At 34.4% G+C, this 13,205-nt stretch overlaps 3 protein-coding genes across 8 annotated transcripts; 1 reads left to right on the forward strand and 2 right to left on the reverse strand.

Annotated features, from left to right (window-relative positions):
- Positions 1–1,294: 1,294 nt before the first annotated feature.
- On the reverse strand, positions 1,295–3,142 carry LOC306849910 (ragulator complex protein LAMTOR5-like). 2 transcript variants are annotated; one of them, XM_079385292.1, is made up of 4 exons: positions 2,985–3,129; positions 2,835–2,896; positions 1,984–2,101; positions 1,295–1,659 (listed from the first exon to the last, which is right to left on the reverse strand). In XM_079385292.1, the coding sequence occupies exons 1-4, from the start codon at positions 3,017–3,019 to the stop codon at positions 1,599–1,601; spliced, it is 276 nt and encodes a 91-aa protein (XP_079241418.1). In that variant the 5' UTR covers positions 3,020–3,129; the 3' UTR covers positions 1,295–1,598. The 2 variants fall into 2 exon arrangements, with proteins under 2 accessions (XP_079241418.1, XP_079241417.1); XM_079385291.1 differs by having other exon boundaries at positions 1,302–1,659; positions 2,973–3,142.
- Positions 3,143–7,357: 4,215 nt separating this feature from the next.
- On the forward strand, positions 7,358–9,585 carry LOC306849356 (prokineticin-1-like; the record flags this gene model as incomplete). Its single annotated transcript, XM_079384314.1, has 3 exons — positions 7,358–7,429; positions 8,431–8,556; positions 9,466–9,585. 3 exons carry the CDS (start codon positions 7,358–7,360, stop codon positions 9,583–9,585), a joined length of 318 nt encoding a protein of 105 aa, XP_079240440.1.
- A 698-nt stretch (positions 9,586–10,283) lies between these two features.
- On the reverse strand, positions 10,284–13,077 carry LOC306849768 (uncharacterized protein). Of its 5 annotated transcripts, XM_079385066.1 has the most exons (7): positions 12,952–13,077; positions 12,530–12,631; positions 12,323–12,421; positions 12,035–12,161; positions 11,837–11,955; positions 11,722–11,759; positions 10,284–11,444 (listed from the first exon to the last, which is right to left on the reverse strand). In XM_079385066.1, exons 1-7 carry the CDS (start codon positions 12,989–12,991, stop codon positions 11,271–11,273), a joined length of 699 nt encoding a protein of 232 aa, XP_079241192.1. In that variant the 5' UTR covers positions 12,992–13,077; the 3' UTR covers positions 10,284–11,270. The 5 variants fall into 5 exon arrangements, with proteins under 5 accessions (XP_079241192.1, XP_079241191.1, XP_079241190.1 ...); XM_079385065.1 differs by lacking the exon at positions 12,530–12,631 and having other exon boundaries at positions 11,837–11,952; XM_079385064.1 differs by lacking the exon at positions 12,530–12,631.
- Between the last annotated feature and the right edge of the window lie 128 nt (positions 13,078–13,205).

Here is a 13,205-nt window from a genome sequence, read left to right on the forward strand (position 1 = left end):
ATAATAAGTGTTTAGGTATTCAGATAAATACCACCGTGGGGGGACCATAAAAGGCACTGATGTGAGATGCTCAGGCCCTTAAAACGTTCAAGGCAGGTTAATCTTTGAGGTTTTTAGAACACAGGTAAACAGACAGTAAGGAATGACAGACTGTCCTACAAGATCTAGACCTGTACATTTTGATACTGTAATCCCAGGTAAAACATTGCCATGCAAAGTCATTGCAAATAGACGGATGTACTGTTACGTCCTCTAAAGTAAAAAAATCTGGGTCTTATATTAGACAGCAACTTGCCCTTTGAAAATCATATTTCCCATGTTACAAAAACAGAATTCTTTCATCTTAGAAAAATTGCCAAGTTTCGAAACATGCTACCTGTTTCTGATGCAGAAAAGCTAGTTCATGCATTCATGACCTCTAGACTGGACTATTCTAATGCACTGCTAGGTGGTTGTCCTGCATCTTCAATAAACAAGCTACAGATAGTCCAAAATGCAGCGGCTAAAGTTCTTACCAGGTCAAGAAAATATGATCATATTCCGTATCATTTACAAAATATTATTACTTGCCTATAAGGCCCTAAATGGTTCAGCTCCTGCGTACCTAACTCGTCTTCTACCACGCTACAATCCATCACGCTCCCTAAGGTCACAAAACTCTGGACTTTTGGTAGTACCTAGGATAGAAAAGTCCACTAAAGGAGGTAGAGCTTTTTCACATTTGGCTCCCAAACTCCGGAATAGCCTTCCTGATAACTTTCGGGGTTCAGACACAGTCTCTCTGTTTAAATGACACATCTCTTTAGCCAAGCATTCACATAATGCATCTTATAATCGTGTACTGCAGTTATTTTTTAATCAAATGTACATTATTATTCTTTAGCTTGGGTTGAACAAATTATTTTTGCTTAGATGGAACAGCAGCTACACAAGGAGTATTTCTAGTGTATTTCTGTTATTCGTAAAATAAGACAAAAGTAATACTAACCTAATTTTAAATGGCATCTGTTTGACAAAAAATAAATATATTTATAATTTACCATAACTAAGGAGGATGACAAAAACCTTACCTGTCTCAGCTTTAATAATTTGCCATTGTTAATCATGCACATAAACGATAACTCACAATTATCCATTAAACCGCTCGCTGTAAAATACTTACTGAATGTAAAATCATTGTGACTATCTTCAGTATTCAACTTCATGCAAAACATGTTACAACTACTGCCCCCTTCTGAACACATTATGGTACTTCAACTAAACACCTCTCACAAATGTGCAAAATAGACTCAGTCAGAATTAGTTTCCTTAAATAACACAATTTATTAGATGGGAAACAATAGTTCGACCAAAAAAAAAAAAAAAAAGCAGTAAACATCTAAACTATGATTGAAAGGAAATACAAAAACTGGAAAAGAAATTATTGATTAACCATGGACAAATATATGATGGTTTTTGATATGATGGAAGACATGATCTCAGCCAATCAATAAACTTCTATGTTGCTGACAATAGACCGTTGAAGCTTATCAAACTCAAATAACGATGTTCAAAACACTGCACACATTTAATATATGACAATTATAAATAAGCAGAATTTATGATGCCATCTTATGCACAGCCAGTGTAATTGTCCCATGTGTTCTCACCAAAATGTTCCTGCAATGACAGAATTACATTAAGGGTCCCATTTAACACTACAAAAGCAGTAACAATATTTATCATAAGTCATGTTATAATAAACTTTAGTGCACAGATACAATTTGAAGAGCATGTGGCGGAGCAGCAGGTACTTAATGCAATAAAAGCAACAGTCAAAGACTGGAGAACATGCCCTCAGTTCTAATGATAGCTATGCCCCTGAATTATACATTTTATAATTTTTAAAATGAAGATTTAAACATTTGACATTTCATAATAAACATTTCAAGATCTGTAGTCTGTTTCTGAAACTAGACAGATGTTTGTCAAGTAGCTTCTTACCCAGAGTCAGACTCCAGACACACAGTAGGAGAGTCAGTGGAGTCTTTGGTTAGAGAAGCAGCTTGCTTGGCCAGCACAGACACAATGCCTCCATGTTCATCAGAAAGTGAGCCACGGCCTGAGATTTCAACATTAAAGAAGTTGACAGTTACAGGACACGGGTCATGCTCAAATTATGGAGAGCAATGAAAAAGAAAACCCATATAAAAGCAATATTCTGTAGCCTTTATATTTTATTAAACAATACGATCATAGTTATTACTGTATACTGTTTTGCACATAAAAAAGAGAGGGATTTTTTTTTCATCTATAAGGAGCTTGTCACTGCCCTTGCTTCATTACTGAAACAAAATATAATAAATGTAGTGTTATTTTAAGTATTAATTAGGCTATATATTATTGTGGTTTTCAGTAATATTTTGAATGAGCTTTTATTTCAATGTTTTCATTTTAGTTTTTGTTCAATTTTTAGTAATTTGTTACTGATAAGAGTAATGTTATCTTTTGCCGTTTTGCTTCAAATGATTTTATTTTTGTAAAAAAAAAAAAATGTTGGATGTGTTCAATGAGTTCAATTAACACAAACAATCACAAATATATTAGTAAACATAACACAACCGTAAAAGTTTTAGTTCGGGCTGTAAAGTTGTCTATTTTGTGAAATAATAATGTCCCCAGTTTTTTTTTTTCAACCACATCCAAAATTTTCGTATTGATTAATTTTGTTTGGCTACACCTTCCCTTGTACACAAATATTAACATAAAATGGATGCTCAAAATACACGCAAATACAGTAACACTGTCATCATGACCTAACAGTCAGTGGATGAATAATACAGAATAATACTTACATCCTAGATTATGGCCTTGAGCGTCTGTGCACAAAACCCCAACGATGGCAGGATTTTTCATTCTAGTGGAAGAAAACAGATTAGTAAATAAACACCTAAAATAACTTTAACGTTAGATGCTTAGAGGAAAAATTATACATTTTAACGTACGTATCATCAAGATGCTGCTCCAGTGCACCCTCCATAATAGCGGATTAAATAACGTCTTTAAATGAACAGAAATGTGAGATATTGTGGAGAGAGCAGCAGCGGTATTTATTATTTGTATCACTTCCGGGATGTCAGCTGACATTCTAACACGCGACTCCAACGCTACGGCGCCCTCTAAGGGGAAAACATACTAAAAGCGAATTTGATTTAGCGCCATCTAGCTCAAAGTCTAATCTTGTCAGTAAATAAAAATTCCTGTTAGCTGCCTTACCCTCTTTGTGTAGCCTGTAATGCATTATGGGTTTTAGTTTAAATAAACATTAATTTGATGCAGGTTAACAGAAGAACTAACGAGCTGATAGCTTAGTTTTTGCTGGACCAAAATTATTTATTACCAGCTTGAACCACAAACCAGTTCAAATGTACTGAAACACAGAACCACAAACCAGTTCAAATGTACTAAAACAAAACCAGTTGAAATGTACTAAAACACAGCAACCCGTTTAAAATGGAAGTTTCTGGCCTGGTGTGAGCGCACAGTTGCAGTGCCTTAAGGACAGCCCACAGACCTTGTTTTATACATAAATTGAAAAACCCATTATTGAAACCCATGGTGAACTTGTCCAAGTTTTGATGTCACGGCTGCAGCACTGTATTGTTATTTAGTGGATGATCACATATGATTCAGTGGCTAGATCGACATCTTTTTCTTCCTCTACTTCCTTTTTACAAATAATACATTCCTAAGAACTCTTACATCCGGTTAACATTTAGCTGTCATTGTCAATGAGAACTCCCAGGGGAACGTATGAATGTTCACTGTCGACGACCCCATGCTCTGACCAAGAGCAGAATAAAAGACCAGTCCTTCTCCTCACCATCAATTGTATTTTAGCAGAAGTTCTTTATCAGAAACCAATGCTGTCTTCTCCATTTTGAACTCATGATAGTGAGGCACTCTCTTTTGTGTTTTGTGAGCCTGTTTTAAGAATCACTTTTGACAAAGGCTCTTTTTTTTGTTGTTGGTCATATCCATTATATAACATATATACAATATATGTTTATATAACTGTGTAGAATATATCTAGACTATGTATATAAAATGTCCAGCCCACCATTACACAATTTGTGCAAAGTGTAAAGCATAAATCAGGTTATTGAACTCAATATACATGCAAATAGAATGAGGCAGAGCAACATCGACCATTTCGGTCCCTCTAGAGCCCATCGGACCAGGTTAATGTTTCCAGAATGTATGCAACCGTTTATTTATGGATATCGCAGTTTTGATATGAGGTCCATTTGACATACTACTGCTATTGCAAAAGACAGACATGAATTAATTGGGCTTATTGTGCCAAAAATGACAAGCTATGTGTGTGCTGGATAATTTAAATAATTCAAAAATAATTATTAAGGGAATTAAGTAAATATAATTTTGAGTAAATATTAAACATTATAGGCTATGTATTAATAATTAAATGAAATTTTAAATTTAATTAAATTTAAACAACAATTTTCTTTCCTTTTTTGTCTCAGTTTTCAAACTACATTTATTATGAAGTTATGCTTGACAGCTTTCAGGCTCTTTTAGCTCACTTGGATTCTCCCCTGCCGGCAACGCTTGATGATTTCTGCCCAGTCCTGTGCAGTTAGAGCCAAGTTGGTCTGCTGACAGGGCAAAAAGTTGCAATGTAATTATGTGGCCTGGGCGTCAGTGACATCCATCATTTTCACTGCAGTCAAGTAATGCACTGCTGACTAACCAATGGCATTTTCATGCTCTCACTAAACGTAAATCAAATCCCAACAGATAGGATTGACATTTTCCACCCCGCTATCCTTCACTCCAATTGCTGTCAAGTCAGATATTTTATTTAGCTATAATTTCAAATAAGCTCATTGATTCTGTATAGCTGCGTTTCATCACGTATCTCCATCCCTAGGGCTTTGATGATCAGCAGTTCATACAGGCTATATCCACATTTTCATTTGCTTCTGAAGCTGATTATAAGAGCATGCTGGACTTTATAAGGTGCCTTTATAAGGACTTTATAAAGCCATGTAAGATGTCATAATTGTATGTATTGTTAGCTGAAAGCACAATTAAAATACTTCTAAACAAACATGCTACCAGCTTTTATGAATGGCAGGCGTTCCAATTCTGCATAAAACTGCAGAGCTTTGTGTGAATTTCTGCAGGCAGCCATGCCTTGCTTGCCTTCCGATGACCTTACGGCGGCAAAAGCAGAAGGATGAGACCAGATTGAACTTGACACAAGAAATTGAAGAGTGCTTATTTTTAAAGAGTCCCTTCATGAGAAACGTACTGTTTGTAGTGAGTAGGGCTTGTGTGTCCACGATGAGATGTAATTACTCTTGTTACTGCTGGGTCAAGTTAGTTTTCAGGCTTGAGAGGACATGATGTTTAACCGTCTGTGGCTGACTGGCACATTTAAGACTTTTAAATAGGAAATTGTCAGTGAATGACAGTGCATATTATGTCATGGAGTGACTGAAGGCTTAAACGTCTCAAATGAATTGACAAGTGCTTAATTTGTTGTGATTTTCCTGCGAGCTGCATCATATTGTCAGGAAGCAAAAATAAATGTTTCTCTCGTCAACCCCTTGCGCTGATGACTCATTTCCTATTAACTTACTTGACTTGTGTTGGTACTCTGAAACTTGGCTGCAAGTCTGACGTTACTTTGGCACTGTAAAGGGTGATGAATCCTAATGATTCAAATGAAAAGGTGATAATTATGGCACGTGGACTCCTGTAAAACGAACAAGAGCCTAGTGGAGAAGTGAATGAGGGGGGAAAAAAAACTGAAATGACTTTAACAAGCTGTGCATGAAACCGGATGCATAGAGGATATTGGATGATGAAGGTGTGAATAACTATTACTTTTGGTAATGGAGTAAATCATGTTGAAAATATATTTTCAAATTATTGTTTAAGAATTTCAGACTCCTCACAGCTCTGTCATATTTTAAAATATAAAAATGTACCTAAAATGTTCCTTTAAAAATTTGATAAACTAGGCAATTGTACTGCAAATACTACTAGACTACTAATATTACCCATATGGCAGGGGAAGAAAATATAAAAATATAAAAAAAATGGCCCAAAATATATTCGTTTTTAAATAAAAAAAAAGCATTTAAAACTATACGTTGATCTCCATAAATTACATTCCAACAAAATACATTCATATATGTCACATTTAATGAAAACCTTTATTTGTTTTCTATAACATATCTGTAACATATCTGAATAAAAATCAGCAAGGAACATACAGTATTACAATAATTTAAAATAATATATTATTAAATCACTTACATATCTAAATATAAAGCCCGAAGTTTTGATCTCTAGCCTAAATTAATGAATTCATAATGCAGTATATTTAATTATATGAAGGTTGAAACTAAATATATTTTTAATTTCAAAAATATGTTTTATTAAGCTTCACTTTCTACAACATAGCATATATTTAAAATGTAAACAAATAAAACTATAAACATTAACTGGAGAAATTACTGAATATTTTATAGCAATTTGAGCTCCATTGATTCTCAACCTGGGGTACTTAGAAAGTTTTTGATTGGTTAAAACTATAAACAGAAACAAATAAGTTAAAAAAGTTATTTTAAGGAAATAAAATAAAAAGTGAATGAACAAAATATTGTTTTGCATTTTCTTATAAATTAGTGTGGACGATATATACCTGAATATATGTTAACTTTTTTTTCCACTCATTTAACAGCTGTGATTTTATTAAATTGTAAAAGAACTTCTTATTTTAAATGATATTCAGTATAAAATGAGTTGACAATATGAGCACATTTCAGAATTCAGTGAAGGGGTCCTTGAGCCTTATTGATGGGGCTTTGGGGGGCATATAAAAAAGACTGGCAAATAATGCTGTTGTAAATTTAACTCAGCTGATTTATAACCACACAAAACCAATGAAAGAAAAGTGCTACTCTAGCTGGTGTCATTAGAAGGATATGCTTGAAGTGAAACGTCCAGTGAGGTCTCTTCTGCATCATTCGGTCCAGCGTCATACAGAAAGAGATGACGAAGTCCCTGAGGAGATGTGGGTGGGGGGGAAGAGAGGGGCGAGGGGAGATAAAGAGAAAGAGAGATGAAGAAAGAAAGAGAGAGACAGAGCCAGACCTCAGACCTTATTTCAGAAGTTACCAAAGACTCCACACTCTGAGACAGGAGAACAAGAACAGCAGAGAACTGAAATCATCTCAGGGCCATACTAAATCCTCCAGGAGCTCCACAGGACAGAATAGAGATCAATTAGAAAAACACAAAAAAAGAACGATCAAGCTTTTAGTGTTTGTGTCCCGCTGCTGCTATGAGCAGGGTGTTGATTCTGTCCGTGCTCCTGCTGTCCCTGAGCTGGTGCAGATGTGCTGTCATCACAGGGGTAAGTCTGATCAATCATCTCACAGGATTTCTTTTCAATTGTATTATTTAATGATGTCTTAATTGAATTGATCATTTATTTATGCAATTATACATAATCAATCATGTTTAGCTGGTTTTGATAATAAATGTTAATAGTTAATGCTAAAAAAAGTAAGTGGGAGGTTTGCTTATCCCCCAAATGGATTCAGTTCATTTATGATTTGCCTTAATTTTGCTTGTTCACTAATTGTTTAAAAAGCATATTTGCTTGTAAATTAAATGAAATGTAATTGTATTAGGAAAAAAACCTGATGATAATATAAAGTAATAAAATAAACAATTTCTTTATAATCAAATCTTTGCTAATTTTACAAAGTTTTTCCTCATTAATTTGGCATCACATATTTAGTACACAGATACAATTTGAAGAGCAATATTTTTCAATATGTGTTTTTAATCTTTTTTTTCTCAACCTTTTTTGCCCTATACTTTTACAGCCCTAATAATTTAACTGATATTTAACTAGATATCGTTTAACATTGTCATTTCATGTAGAATATTAAATATTACTATTGCGCTGATTCACTTAAATGATGTTTGTAATGTAAAAAAGTCATTTTTATTGATCATATCATTTTTTACAGGGGTGTGTGAAAAGAGACTTACCAAGAAAGTAGCTTCTTTAATGAGACACCTGAGCTTTTTTGACTGCCAGAGGTTTTGATAGGTCTGGGAAAAATGATATATATATATATATAAATAGAGAGAGGCATAATTTAAATTTAATTATAAATCAAATCCAGACAGAATGTTTATGAAAGCATTTAATTTGCACTCTTGGCATGGGGTAGATACATTTAAAAAAGCAAATACTTTATAATTCATACAAATTAGCCTCTCTCTTTTTACACATTAACAAAGACTTTAACAAAGCCATGCAGGGCAAGATCTTCTATGCACTGGGAATGAATGCCACACCGTATGTGAGTGATGTTGTGTTGTGTTGTGTTTGTGTGTCAGGCATGTGACAGGGATGTGCAGTGCGGTGTGGGGCTGTGCTGTGCTGTCAGTCTGTGGCTCAGAGGCCTGCGTATGTGCACACCACAGGGGCTGGAAGGAGACGAATGCCACCCATACAGCCACAAGGTATAAAGATACACACAGCCATGAGAAACCCCTCCGGAATATGAAAGCAGTGATTTGACTAGCTGACCTGAGGCAATCCAGGCTTAACTGTTATAAGAACTGAAAGAAAACCAGGGGATAAACAGAGGAAAGTTCAAAAGAGAAAGACAATTTTATCTTAGACTAGTCAGACCGGAAAATACAGCTTATACAGACAGTCAAAGAACTCTTAAAGGGATGGATAGTTTACCCCAAAATTTAAATCATTTAATCACCCTCAAGTTGTTCCCAACCTGTATGAGTTTCGTTCTTCTGTTGAACATAAAACAAAAACCATTGACTTCCACAGAATGTTTTTCTCACACTGACACTGTGGAAGTCATTGGGAGCTGTTCGCTTTTAAGTAACAAGTTTGCAATCTCATTTTAAACAGCTGATCGGATCGTGGAGTAAACATGGGTGATTGCCAGAGATGACTGAGAAAGACTTTAAAAGAATCTGCTGATAAGAGTAACTGATATCGATCGAATGTCTCACAGATCAGGGCTGTTTATCACTCTGTCAGACAGTCTCAGACTGATACGGAGATACAGAAGCTTTGCCATTCAGCTGAGGTTACGAGGCGAAGAGAAACGGATTTGGAGGGTGTTTGTGACTCATTGATGACTAGTAAAACTGACAAGATCCTTAAACAGAAACCTAAGCCTATAGAGTTTTGTAATGTATCTTGATTAGCTAACCTAACGGCTGAAAAGATTTAATTAAAATTATATCTTTACAGCAGTCAGACTTAAAAATATACACACAAAATGTAAATAATTCACAATTTATGTTTTCATAATTAATGCATTGCCGATCTAAAAGTTAATGAACTATATGAAATAATAATATAATCTAGTAACTATGAAGTTATCTGTGTTTTGACTGCAGGTTCCTTTCCCCGGCAAGAGACAACATCACACTTGCCCCTGCCTGCCACATCTGGTCTGCACCACGTACAGCGACAACAGATATCGCTGTACCAGCGACTTCAAAAACATAGACTTTTAACACTGGAAACGTGTGAGAAAGAGACAAATGAAGGTGGGGAATACTTGAAAAGGAACAGCACAAGAAAATTAATAACAAGTGCCATAGCACCTTTCTGGTCATGTTCATTTTTCACTCTCATGCACTTTTCACTACAAAAATGCTGTTATCCAGTTGCCCCAGAAATGCTGACATACATTATCCACTGTGGCACAAGGTCTACCTCAGAATCACTGGTTTACCTTGGCATCCACTACACTTGATAGTAAAAAAAGTTAGTTTCATCACCTTTACGCGAGTACACAAACAAACACACATTTTGTAAGGAATGTGCTTAGGCGGGAATCATATTTTCTTCAATATGCTGTGAATTTGTTGAAGGCTTAATTATGGTAATTAAATTATTATCAGTATAAATGGTCTTTGTGCTTTTCTCACTGTGTGAGTATGTGCTGGGTGTGTGTATGTGAAACAAACAAGTTTCATATTAAATATCTGTTGCTTATAAATAAATTAAAATATATATATATATTTGTCCAGAAAGCAAAATAACAGTAGAAATGGCATTAAATGCTGTAATACTGTAATATTCCAAATTAATTTAAATGAAAATTTCTATACAAAACAGTAAAACAAAATAATAAAATATTGAAAATTAAATAAATGATCATTGTTTACCATGCATTACGGTGTCAACACAACTGTTTATAACCAACCTTGAATAATCAGGTCTCAAAATTTTATTTTTAGAATGGTGGTCAATATTAAATTAGCAGGCTATATAAAACATATTTTACTTGGTACACACAACAGTCACAGTCATTTTCTATTTAAAGATGTATGAAGAAAAGATGACTATATAACTCCCCTTTTTTAAATTTCACTTCTGTTTAACAGTCTCTATGACCATAACTTCTGTATGACCGGTTCAATCTACGTTTCAGTTCAGAGATTTTGCAAAAATAACATGAAAGATTGTTCCTCTGAAATGGAAAAATGAGTGGAATGGAATTCTCTTCACCTCTGAGACCTGCTATGGACAGGTCAACAAACTGCCTAGGAGCTGGATGAAGACAAGGCAAGGGTGCCATGAAATGTCATTGCTGAATTTATTGGTATATGGTTTATGGAAGGTGGTAGGCCTAGTCTTGATTCATTTGAGTGGCCTTGATTAACCCAGTGTCCCTTAAATCCTATTCAATACTAACATAATGCATTACACACAACATGCGTCACCACACGTTTATGTTGCCTCACTCAAAGACTATTTCTGGATTTTGATGGGTCTAACTGTTGCTAAAAACAAAGTTAGTTTTTTTAACAAACAAAATCTGGATTTGACTGATTTTCGACAGTTTCATAATTGAAACTTTCTCTGTTCATCCAAAATAAAATTATAGCAGCTATAATTACTGCATCACAAATTGTCGTCCTTCGTATTTCCATGTCCTTCTAGGTCAATCACCAATGAGTCAAATAACCAAATGGATTTAGAGTAAAGAGTTACAAATGTTTTGATAGTACATTTTACTTCTAGGCATTTTCAGGCATTTATCTTCATAATGAAATTTAGAGTAAAATACTTCTGCAGTATCAGTGTTAAATTAACAATATTGTTAAATCTTATTAAAAAAAAATCCTTCAAGAAAACCACAACAAAAACAAATCAAAGCAATGAAAACATAGATCACAATTATTGCAAATGTTTATGCTGGTGCTATCATAATAGTGGAATATTCTACACTTTCGTCTACTGTGACTGTAGAGTTTGAAAAAGCATCAGTGTCCTTTGGGTTGTGCATCTGCAAATTGGCATAAAGTTCAAATGGATCCTGATGGGGCTTAAAGTCCACCATAGAGTAGATGATGCCATTCTGCTCCTGTGGAGAGATGTTGAGCAGACAAGGTTTGATGGCATTTCAGAATCAATCATTCAATCCATTCATCCAAATGTATAATCTAATTTTCCCTGTTCAGCATGATGACGGTGATTACAGAATAAGCTGTAAACAAGTTGTGGCTGAACTAATGATTCACCAAATGTTGATTTTACCTCAGATTAAACCTTATTTATAGCACATGGCTGACTTTGCTAAGGGACTGAATCCATGTGGTTTTGAGTCAATAGAGAAAATACAGTATGTATAAACTGCTTACCAGGGCGGCGTTGGGAGAACCACAAATTTCACTTTTATCTGCAGGCAGGAACAGAAAATGTGTTCAGCCAAAAAATCCTTAGATAAATGAAAATAATCATTGTCCATGAACCTACCTGTGGATTTCTTCTTCCTGGTCTTTAGACGGTACACAAGCAGTGTCGTTGAGATGACAGAAAACACCAGAACACTTAAAACAGCAGCTAGTGTGTAGGATGTTCTCCAGCTGTCACTGCTTAATGTATTGTGTTACACAGATTAATAACTCTTAAGAATTGGAATTATAAAGTGTTCATGATTGTGACAAAATTTACCTTAGTTTATCTTTGTCGTCCTCAGAAACAATTGGTGTAGAAGGAGAAGAAGAGGGCCAGACAGCTGATTTGATGGAGGATTTTGGCAAGAGAGGAGCTGTGTTTACTCCAATGTAATATGTTAATCCTATTTGTAGAAAATACATATTTGTAATGTATTTGGCATATTATTACCATTATTATTATTACAAACGATTAACTAAAATTTATAGAATACTGCAAGGGGGTACAATTAACAATTAACCTTTAATCAATGAATGCAAAAACTTAAATTTAGAATCATCATACCAGAAACTGGAACTTGAACATCTTGATAGGTGGCAGGGAAGTGTCTGATGCCACATCTGTATCTGCCAGCATCCATTATGCTCAGGTTTGTAATTTTTACTACAAATTCATCATCATAATTAGTGATGAATATTCTTCCACTATACAGAGAGGTAGTTAGTCCTCTATCATTCACAAAGAAGAGGCACCTCGACTGATCAAACTTACAGCAAGCTTTTTCATATCTATTATAATATGATTGAAATAAATATTGTAAAATAATTTCCTGTGAAGAATAAATCAAATGGAGCCCTGCTGCTGAATTCATTCCTAAAAAAAAAACATTTACTGAACATTAATGTCTCTCAAAAAAAGAGACGATAAACATAATACCATTGTTTATTGTTACTTGAAATATTGTATTTTATTTGTAGCGTTATTATGAAACTTAGACAATAATGTTATTACTGAAATATTAAAAATACATTTATGTAGCTACAATTTATAAAATGTCTGCTATTAAATTTAAATAGAGAATTACAACCTTGTATAATATTATGGTTTCAGTGCAATGCTCCATATTCTAATATTTAAAAACAAAACAAACAAACAAACAAAACAACAACAGAAAAAGCAAGAACCATTCTCACCGATCTCCAAGAGAACAAGAAAAAAGAAAATCTGCTTCATTTTCCTCTCTAATATTTCAAATATTCTTTAAAAAGCTGATCTGACGCCGGTGAACTTCATGTTCTTTTCCTGTCGAATTGAGGAACAACCTATTTAAACATAAGACCATGACAAACAACTGACAGAAAGAGGAAGTTCTGCCTTTTGAACACGTCAGAAAATTATTTTGACTGTTTTCTAAGTAAGATATGAAAAAACACTTAAACATGACAAC

This window comes from Barbus barbus (genome assembly GCF_936440315.1).
Source record: "Barbus barbus genome assembly, chromosome: 29".
Lineage (NCBI taxonomy): Eukaryota > Metazoa > Chordata > Actinopteri > Cypriniformes > Cyprinidae > Barbus > Barbus barbus.